Source organism: Gobius niger (genome assembly GCF_951799975.1).
Source record: "Gobius niger genome assembly, chromosome: 14".
Classification (NCBI taxonomy): Eukaryota; Metazoa; Chordata; class Actinopteri; order Gobiiformes; family Gobiidae; genus Gobius; species Gobius niger.
The window spans coordinates 3,176,622-3,187,576 of NC_136865.1; the positions used below are offsets into that span (position 1 = coordinate 3,176,622).

The 10,955-nt window shown below is 43.9% G+C and overlaps 1 protein-coding gene across 1 annotated transcript; it reads left to right on the top strand.

The window, feature by feature from the left end:
- The first annotated feature begins 924 nt into the window (after positions 1 to 924).
- On the top strand, positions 925 to 10,223 carry vps45 (vacuolar protein sorting 45 homolog). The gene is made up of 15 exons (XM_079570648.1): positions 925 to 1,161; positions 1,935 to 2,069; positions 2,143 to 2,203; positions 2,335 to 2,414; positions 2,483 to 2,551; positions 3,864 to 4,001; positions 4,646 to 4,756; positions 4,833 to 4,967; positions 5,038 to 5,151; positions 6,350 to 6,517; positions 7,077 to 7,235; positions 8,068 to 8,175; positions 8,256 to 8,377; positions 8,583 to 8,714; positions 10,035 to 10,223. Exons 1-15 carry the CDS (start codon positions 1,069 to 1,071, stop codon positions 10,114 to 10,116), a joined length of 1,707 nt encoding a protein of 568 aa, XP_079426774.1. The 5' UTR covers positions 925 to 1,068; the 3' UTR covers positions 10,117 to 10,223.
- Positions 10,224 to 10,955: the final 732 nt, after the last annotated feature.

Sequence of the window (10,955 nt, forward strand, 5' to 3'; positions counted from 1 at the left end):
AAAATAAAGGTTTTAAACTGTTTACAGTTAATTAGCTGCATCTTAAGTTCGGTTTTAAGGCGAATAGCTCAGTGTTTTTGATGCACTGAGTTGTGTACTGTTGTTAGCTCCTCAGTTAGCCCTGGGCTGCAGACATAAAGTCACAGCTAACATGTAGCTAACTTATTAAACTCACAAATACCTCCTTCTAACGAGTGTCCCCGCGTGTACTCACCTTGTGTGTAATCCGGTTACGATTTAATCATTTTCTTCCCTTTGATTGTCACTTTAGATCGCACTAGCAGTTGTCTGGTGAAACATGCTGCTCTCAGTGCAGCTAGCGTTAGCTTTAGCTTTAGCCGGGCTCCACGCCAAGAGAGGCGCATACGGTCGTATCCCTCCGCTCATCTGCGGCCACATGCGCAAGGATACATTGATTTCGACTTCGACATTTGAAACGAAACTCTACATTTTTCTCTAAAATTATCAACACTACGGTGTGATTTGACGAAATACACCACCACGTCGTTAAACGGTGTAAAATAAAACCTCGAATATTATCATACGGTTGTTAATACTAGCTATGTCTGAAGGCTAACCTGGGCTAATATGCTTACCTGCTGCAATATAGATCCATGTGAATTTGTCTTCATGAATGCGTGAATCGTGTTTGTTATATCTATGTATTTACGCACAGTGATTTGACTCGGTAAAACAACGACCTTATTCTTGATTCTGTTAAAATACTTCTAAAATTCAGTGGATAATTCACTTAATAAATAGCTGAAAAAACTGATATGTAAACACGAATAATTTATCTGATATGGAAACATGTATGATTTATCTAAAGCACGTTCTTTCATTTTTATTTGAGGATTTGTGAAATAATTTAACTTTGGCCAAAAAAAACGTAAAGGAACCACGTGCGTAATGACATCACGAGACCGGAAGGAAGTGCTGTACTGTTTTTGTCAGAAGCGTCTCTGCTGGATTGTTGAATGATTGCGTAGTCTGCAGGAAAACATTTATACTCAGATTAACGTTTGTTTATTCAGATTTCACTCTGTGGAGCAGCGTCGGAGCCCAGCCATGAACGTGACGCTCGCCGTGAAGCAGTACGTCTCTAAAATGATAGAGACCAGCGGCTCCGGGATGAAGGTTCTGCTTATGGACCGAGAGACGGTGAGAGGCGAGCGGGGATAGGGGACCGACAGGCCGGGGGACAGGACTGGGAGATCAGGGAGGGAGAGGGGAAGGGACACTGGCTAATGGATTGTTTTCATTGTGCTTCACTTGGAGGGAAGTGGGTTAACTTGAGTAAACAGTGCTTCAGACAGTGCAGTTATGTTACCTACTAGCCTTCACAGCAATGGAGCTTGCTGGTGTTTAGAAAAGGTTAACCAAGTTTCTCCAGTTCAGCTTTACCCAAATCTAACAGCTTCTTGACTGGAGCTTACAGCATATAGGCCAGAGTAGCACCTCATTTGAAAGCTAAGACCTACAAAACTGATTGGGACTTTTTTGTTGCGTTGTCATTGCGTTTTTGTCTGGTTTTGTGGGGGGGTTGGTCGTTTTGTAGGGTTATTATTTGTGTTTTTGTCATGTCAATATCTCCCCTTTTGTCACTTTATAGTCATGTTTTTGTCGTTCTTTTGTTAAATTTTTTTCACACATTTTTGTTGTTTTTCATCCTTGTTTTCAATTGTCAAATCTTGTAATATAGATATGTTTTGTTGTTTTGTTTTTAATGTCACAAGATTACATTTTTTGTAAATATGTCATACACATGGCCCATTTGTGTCCCAAAAACGTGTTCAAATGAAATACTGGTTTAACTGGTAACAATTGGTATTTTACATAGAGCATGTCTTTGTTTTATTTTGTTCTCAGCAAGATCATCAGAAAGCAGACTACTCTTGGAATGGACGTTTTATTTGTTTATTGTGTTTCTTCAGACCAGTGTGGTGAGCGTGGTTTACTCCCAGTCTGAGATCCTGCAGAGGGAGGTCTACCTGTTTGAGAGGATCGAGTCCCAAAACCGAGAGCCCATGAAGCACCTGAAGGCCCTGTGCTTCCTCCGCCCAACCAAGGTACGCCTTAGGTCCTCCTGACCAGAGTCCTGGCTTAGCTCAGAGCTAACCTCCTACGCAATCGTATTTTCAGGAGAATGTGGAGCTGCTGGTTCAGGAGCTGAGGAAACCCAAGTACAGCGTCTACTTCATCTGTGAGGACTATTACTTACTCCATACCCTTCGTTTAGTCCCCAGATCTAAACGTGATGAATCTTTGACCGGGCTTTTAGAACTCACTTTAAATCTGTTTTAGACTTGGTTTTATTTCTCTTTGTCCTTCCAGTTTTCAGTAATGTGATCAGTAAGAGTGAGATCAAGGCTCTGGCTGAAGCAGACGAACAGGAAGTGGTGGCAGAGGTCCAGGTGAGTCTGGAGGTCAGCTGAGGTCAGCTGAGGTTATTACTTATGGCAAACGTTTCCTCTTCGTGCAGGAGTTTTACGGAGACTTCATCGCTGTGAACCCTCATCTGTTTTCCCTGAACCTGACTGGTGTGTGCAGGGTGAGTACAATTCCTCACTTCCGAAATACGCAAACACGGGGGAAATACTGCAGGTTGGGCCATAAACATGAAGTGTTTTCCAGCATTTGAAGCCCCGTTAAACCCCACAGTGACAGACAAATTATACACGTCCTTCTGGCGTCTAAAGGCCTTCCCAGTTCTTTTGGATTACTTTGAAGGGCTGAGTTGTGCCCGGAGCACATGGCTACTTAACATGCTTGAACGTACTTACGTACTTACAGCTACCAGAGCTGCAACTCTGCTTTAAAGGCTACATGGATGCACTTTCCTTTCAATAATGATGTTTTTAGCAGCCGCAGAGCCTCCTGAGTGTGCGTTGCGCATGTTAGCACTAGCCATGTTGTCATTAGCGAGTGTGTTGCGATTAGCCTGTGTATTAATGAAACCAAAGTTATAGCTGGACTACAGAGATGGTAATTCTACTTGTAGACAGTTCTGGCACATTTACACTGATGGTTATTTCTCAGCTTCCAGTTTCTCGCTCGTGTTTGCGCATGCGCAGCTGGCCTCAACATTGAAATGTCACGTATTTGGGACAGTAACACTCCCTTTTAACCCCCTTTTATGGCTCAAACCGCTGGGTTATTTTGACATGAACTTTGTTTTTAAAGCGGACATATCCTGTATCGTTGACTTATGGACCTGCTTTTTAGCTTTTATTTTTCACACATTCCATTATCAGCATGGAATGTGTTGGTCTTTATCTGGTTGTGTAGTTGCAGCTCACTCTGAAATTATCCATGTTTAAAGTAGTAGTAATTTGAACCGATAACCCAATCATTTCCAGACAACCAATACTGATAACCGATAATGACACAGATAATTATGTATATATATTTGCACTCTATTTTGTGACAAGAAATGAATGTAACAGCTAACAGTTCTAGTCCAGAGGCGTGTCCTGTGCTGCTGTAACCTGCCGCTGACATGAGAGAAGTGATGTCAAATCCGGGTCTGTGATAGATTCATGTTTGCATTGCACATGAAGTAGATAAGAAAACACCAAAGCAAGACATTCCTGCATTGGGCTAGTTCGTGCACGTGTGTGGCGGCTCATTTCATCAATGTATAACTCGTCTCATTCATATCGCTTCGATCGTGCAGCTATCGTCTTTATTTTGTCAGAAATACAAAGATAATACATCGGCTAAGGACCCTCTGTTTTACTTGAGCGCAAGTATTTTCAAACGGCTATTGATAATTAATCCACTGGCAAATGTGCACTTTAAATGCTTTGTTTTGAAACATATATGGGCCGTTGGTGGTTAAGCGCTGTGTGTTTTGTTGGCAGGGCCGCAGTTGGGAGCCCTCCATGCTGCAGCGCTGCACTCAGGGACTCACCGCAGTCCTTCTGTCCCTCAAGAAGTGTCCCATGATCCGGTACCAGCTGTCCTCCGACCTGTCCAAGAGACTGGCCGAGAGCGTCAAGGTAAAACACGCTTTACACTGACGACGATCACACAAGAACACACCGTCAAACCAACAGGCAACACACAACCACTACATAAGTCTCGCAAGAGCCTCCAGACCAAGACCCAACGCAAAACCTGCCCTCTCACAGGTCCATGAGCCTGAACAGGCTGTGTGAGTTCTTTCTTCATGATGTCATCTATTTTGTGAAGAGCACCAGTCCCTCCCACAGCAAAACAGCCCTACAGCATGATGCTGCCCCCCGTATTTCACAGTTGGGATGGTGTGCTCAGGCTTTTTCCTCCAAACTTGACGATGGACATTATGGCTATAATCAAACCTCAGAATATGTCTGAAAAAAATAAAGTTTTTATCCTTTTTCATTTGCAAACTCCAATCTGTCTTTTTTATGTTTCTTTTGGAGTAAGGCAGAGTCCCTCTCAGCCGATGTCAGACAGTGTGGAAAAATATGCAAATGTGCCTTTTTTTTAAGTGTATGTAAACATCTGGTTCCCGCTGTAAGTCTCGAGTGAGCCTCCCATTTCCTCAACTCTAAATAACCCGGTCCAAATGACTACTGCTGCCATATCCTAGAGTGTTGGAGGGTGGTTCTTTTGTTTGTAAAGTTAGTGCTTTAAAATGCAGTCTCTGTTTCCATCACAGCAAATCATCACCAAAGAGTACGAACTCTTCGACTTTCGGAAAACAGAGGTCCCTCCTCTTCTGCTCATTCTGGACCGAAGCGACGACGCCATCACACCTTTACTCAACCAGGTACCCCCCAATCAGGACGCCCCGTCAGCCACTCCTCTGTCCCCCAGTGTTTCACTTAACATGTTTCTCTGCTCAGTGGACGTACCAGGCGATGGTGCACGAGCTCCTGGGCCTGAACAATAACCGGATCGACCTTTCCAGAGTCCCAGGGGTCAACAAAGACCTGAAGGAGGTGGTTCTGTCTGCGGACAACGACGAGTTCTACGCAAACGTACGAAACACGCTCAGATATACTGTCCTGTACGCTCCGTGTACCTCCTAAATCTGTCTGTCTCCTGTAGAACTTGTATCTGAACTTTGGAGAAATCGGCACCAACATCAAGAACCTGATGGAGGACTTCCAGAAGAAACGGCCTAAAGGACAACAGAAGCTGGAGTCCATCTCAGACATGAAGGTAACTTCAAGGTTAACGCTGGGTAAATGTGGATTTATTGCACACACTGATCTGGACCTTGTTAAGTTTCTCATGAAATATGAAGTATGGCCCGACCGTTAAACATGTATTATTATAGTAAAGGTTTCAATCAGAAATATATCTAATAGAGGTCGACCCATATGGGTTTGTTTGAGGTCGACGTCGATCTGCACCAACCATATTTTGGCCAATTAAAAAAAGGTCTGGTCTATAATCTGGTGTATGAAGTTTTTAAATGTGTCAGTGTTGAACTGCGACAGCAGGGGGTGCTGTATGAGGAGCATAGGGCTGATTTATTGAGGACATTCATGTTTAGTCAGTACTTCAGAGGGAGGTCGTTTGAAAGACAAAAATCAGCAGCTTGCGAAACAAAAAGGGGAAGTTTCAATCTCTTATGGTTCTGAAATTATAAGCAAAAGTCTACAACATAAAATATCACTTTAGGTTCTGGATATATTGGCCTTTTTATCAATAGCCGATGTTATATATCAGGCCCTAATATGAAGTCAGTTCTCTGACCGATCAGGGGCTATGACGAGGAGGGAGGAGCAAGAAGGACAAAGACACAGATTTGGAAATACACTTTTAGAACGTAAAGAAAAGCCTTTTAGACGCTGATTGTGATGTGTGCCAGTGCTGCGTGGAGCATTTCCTGAAACTATTGTTTTTTTAGCTCGCTGTATGTGCAGTCCGGGTTTTAGGATGAGGCAGTGGTTCACTTCAGGTGGTGAAATAGGAGTAGAGTCCGGTTGGTGAAAGATATGGAGCTGCGGTGCGTAATGAATGGATGTCTGCCTTAGACTGGGCCTCAGCGCGGCCTCTGCAGCAGTTGTTGAGCTTGTCGCTCGGAGCCGGCGATTTCCTCAAACTAACTTCCCTCGCTGCATTCCCCCTCTGTACGGCAGGTACAGACCGAGTGTGGTGGTGCGTAATGTTTGATTTCTATAAATACCACCTTTGGCGCAGAACAGTTCGTAGGGAAGGTTTTGGCCTCCTTTTGTCCATACGTGAGCTTTATAAATGAGGCCCCAGGTCAGGAAGTCGTGTGCATATTTCAACTGAACACTCCAGCTCTGAGACTGAGTATAATATAATCTGTTGTCATATATACTATAATACTATAATCTGGGATTGAGAGTGACTGAACCAGGTGTAACCGGTGTGTTCCTGTGGGCAGGCGTTTGTGGAGACGTACCCTCAGTTTAAGAAGATGTCGGGGACCGTGTCCAAACATGTGACGGTGGTCGGGGAGCTGTCCCGGCTGGTCTCAGAGCGGGTCCTGATGGAGGTGTCTGAGGTGGAGCAGGAGCTGGCCTGTCAGGGCGACCACGGCAACGCATCACAGGTATAAACTCTCTACACAGGCCTGTCTGCGTCACCACGGCAACGCATCACAGGTACACACTGAATCAAACTCGCTACTTTGAACGCGTTTCATTCAGACATTCAGTGACTAAAGGGGCTGTACTTTGAGGTCGGAGCAACACAGAGCCTTTAAAGCAGTAAAAAGTAAAGTAACTTGTTTACTCTAATAAATCCTTTCCGTAGTCCCTCTGGGGTAATACAAGTGTTAATGGGATGATTGGGGGGTCTTTCATCTCCCTCTGGTGTCTCTGGACAGAAAACGTCATCATGAAGAAGAAGCTAACAGGCCGACATTATTTACAGCCAAGTTTGAGTGAAGTATATAATCTCCATTGTGTAATTGGATGTACAGTATCCCTCTGTCCCTTTGTCTTTTCGGTCAGCGTAGTATTTACTCTCACAGACTCATAAATTTAAAAATCGTAACTTGCTACAACACCCGCAGTTGTGCTTATGGCCTCTAGGGGCTAAGAATTACTTAGTACTGCATGGACGTTGTGAGGGCAGTTGCGTGAGCGCCCTCTCCTGTTGTGTTTCAGATGGTGCGTCGAATGCTGCAGAACCCACGAGTGTCGGAGCTGGACGCGGTTCGCCTCGTGATGCTTTACGCCCTGAGATACGAGCGCCACACTAACACCATCCTACCCGCCCTGAAGGGGGAGCTGGAGAGGCGGGGCACCAGTGAACACCTCAAACAGGTGAGTCAACATAGAGATGGGCAATATATCATCTTCAGCAGCCATTCGCAATGTCTGGGTCATTATTCGCTACTTGCGCAATACCATGATGCATTGCGCCTTGGGGGGATTCACTGCTGTAAACAATATGGCGGTGCGAGCTGTCATCGAAGAGACTATTATTAATCTTCCAAATACCATTAAAAAAAATTCCACTAAACCAAAGCTCATGAAAATCTGTGCCTTTTTATCTATTGATTTTCACAGCAGTTGTTTTCCATCATTGTTCGACTATAGCTTCACTCGCACTCAAAGGCCTCCAGGTCATGGTGCAAAGCATTATGGGTCATGTGCAAGTAGTGAATTCAAATATAATGTAGCAAATAAATGTAAATTTCTTTTCAAAATACTTATTTACAAAGTACTTGTTTTGTAGTCATGCTTTGGGGCCCCGATGTAGTGCCTCTGAGGAACTCTAGGGGGCCCCGACCCCACTTCGGGAACCAGTGGTCTACAAGATAACATTGAAATGATCAGCAATTTCAATGTTATCTCCATTGTGGAAGAAAAGTGGGGGGAAAAGTGAGGTGGTAAAAAAGGGAAAATATATACAAATATAGAGGGGTGATAAAAATGTAAAGAAAGATCAATAAATAAATTGGAGAAAAATGGGGAAAAGAAGTGAAGAAAAATGTTTCCTCTGCCCTTTTGTAGTTTGATTTGTTTGATGGTTTTCAGAAATATGGCTTCATCGTCCCCAAAAACATTGAGATATTCCCATTTTAGGTAAACGTGCCCCCTGTCCTCCTGTGTCATCATTCAGCATTTGGTGGATTCTCTTTTCCATATACAGATGGTTTCCCGCGTGGTGGACTTTGGTGGGAAGCGCGTCAGAGGAAGTGACCTCATCACCGCCAATGACGCCGTCGCCATCACCAAACAGTTCTTCAAGGGACTCAAGGTATGACGACGCCCGAATGTAGCGTCTGTGCCCGCGGACCCGTCTCCACTCACGCCCTGTTGTCCGCTGTGTGTTTCCAGGGCGTGGAAAACGTTTACACTCAGCACCAGCCTCTGCTGCAGGACACTCTGGACCAGCTCATCAAAGGCCGACTCAAGGACAGCCAGTTCCCTTACCTGGGCCCCAGCAGCCTCCGGGACAGGTGACACACACACTGGGATAATTGCTCGACTCTGGAATGGTTCGAGTTAGCATAATCTTTCACTTTCTCTAGATTTACATTGTTTTCTCCAATCCGTGTGGTCGCCCGACTCGACCCTGTCTGATCAACATGTACTCTTGTAGTTCTCCCGTGTCCTGTTGTACATGTTTGCCCTGACGTTACCGTGTGGTTGTTTTGCGCGCAGGCCTCAGGACATCATCGTGTTTGTGATCGGAGGCGCCACCTACGAAGAGGCTTTGAGTGTTTATAACCTGAACAGAACCAGCCCCGGAGTCCGCATCGTCCTGGGGGGCAGCCACATACACAATACGAAGAGGTAACTACTACTACTACTACTACTACTACTACTCAGTCATGCATTTTGCCTGTGCATATGACTGAAAGTATTTTATCTGCACTCTTGCCTTTTACTGTAATTGATACATTTTATGTTGATGTTTTTATTGGTTTTATCTGTTTTCTTGTAATTTTATGCAACTGTGAAGCACTTTGAATTGTCTTGTGTTTGAATAAGCCGAATGCCCGTCTCCACTGTGCATGTCTGGGTCAATTAGGGTCTTTATTTCGGCCCAAACAAAACCACTCCACCATTGAAATGTGTGAGCGAGTCCAGGTAGTGGAGAGTGAACACTGAAGTATATTGAGCCATAACCGTGACCCATAAGGCTGACGGGCATTTGTTTAAAGACTTTGAGTCTCAAGTGACATTCATGCAAATATTTATGTTGTCAATATATTAATATTACTGGTATACTATAGCCTGGCTAACACCAGACTAAAATCACAAGTGATATTTAGTCTGGGGACCACCAATTCATTTTCTGGTAGGAGAGGTGTGGTTTACGATCGTCCATAGTCGTTTATTGGGCTGAATGTCTATCATGCGTCTGCACGAGGCCACAGCCAATCGTATCATCGTATGAGATGACGTACGACGTACCCGCTGTAAACTTTCCAGCTAAACTATTTAGAACTCGGCCTAAAGCTTGATCGAAAAATACCATCGCGTCTGCTGCTGTCATGTTTGATCCGTAAATAAACTTTTTCTTTTTATCCATAAATAAACTACAAGCTTCCGTATATCGAATAGCTCGTCCCTCTTCGTTCTGTGATTGGTTCCCAAATCCATGCGAAAATTTCAGCCATGGTCCCCAGGCAGCTGTGCAGTTCCAAATGATTCGAGCGCACACAGCGGTCTGGTGTTAGCCAGGTTAGGTATACTACAGGCCGGGTAGAAAAAACACTTTCTCCCCATTTTGACCTTTTATTTTAGTTTTTTTATAAACACATTTTTCTCAACTTTCCCCCATTTTTTTCCACCATGTCTCCACATTTCTTGACATATTGTGAATTTGTATATCATATGTCTACTAGAACACAGCGCAGGAACAGGACTGCTCTGAGGTTCGGATTTAGCTACATTTCAGCACGCTATAACTATAACTTTCACAAGTTCCATTCCACTACATAAAAAATAAAGCAAGTTACTTTTTAATGTCATTCAAACAGGCATTAAATGAAACGAATAAATAAGTCAGTTACAGATGAGAATGAACTCAGAACACCTGGATGCGTTGTTGGGGATGTAAAAATGCGTGAAAACCCCGTCATTTTGTCGTTGTTTCTCCGTTTGCAGTTTCCTGGAGGAGGTGATGGCGGCGACGGGTCAAGGGTCAGAGCGGTCACAAGGCGGGAGTCGTCACAGCAACAGACGCTAACTCTCTCTCGGCCAATCAGGACGCAGACACATTCCCTCCCACCGTTCGTTTTTATTTATGTTTTCTGTGTGAACGCTTCGTGTATGAAAAGTTTATGGACTAAACTGTGAAAAATAAATGATTTTATCTGATAACGAAACAGCCTTTTATGTAAAGCTGTAACATCCACGTCACTGTCGGCTCCAAGGCCTCGTGTGAAGTGTTTAGTCTGAGCGGAGCATCATGGGTGGATTTATGGGGCCATTTACAAGAGACATTTCAATCAAACCATATTTCACCATTTCAGTGATTTATTTAGAGCAGCTCATTTCTTTACATCGACAAATGTACAGGATACAAAAGGCTTAACAACAGTGAGCAAAGAAACAACAGGAAGCAGAAACATATGTACAGAAATGACGGATAATGTATCGCGAGTCTCCACTTGAATATAAAGTCAGGATTCTGCGGTGACTTGACCTGAGGGGGACCCAGTGACAGCAGACTCTGGATTCCTCTGGGTTAGAGTTATTCTCCTTTTAAATGCAATATTTATATTTCAAACTGCAGACACTCATTTTTCAGTTCTACAAATCATATTGAAGAAACGATGTATTGAAAAATACAGATTATTTCTCTGGGAAATGTTTCAAATACTGAACCTCAAATGTTTTTATCCGGACGTGAAGCTTATGCGAAGTGTTGAGCTGAGTCAGTGTTTAGCCTTTTACGAACACTCACGATCAGGGAACGGACTCATAAACTCTGTGCCTCCTCCGTGTGTTTGTGCTTCACTTCTCTGTTTGGTTACGGTCCGCCCCAGACCAGGGATGTTATATCAGCGTTCTCTGTCACAATGA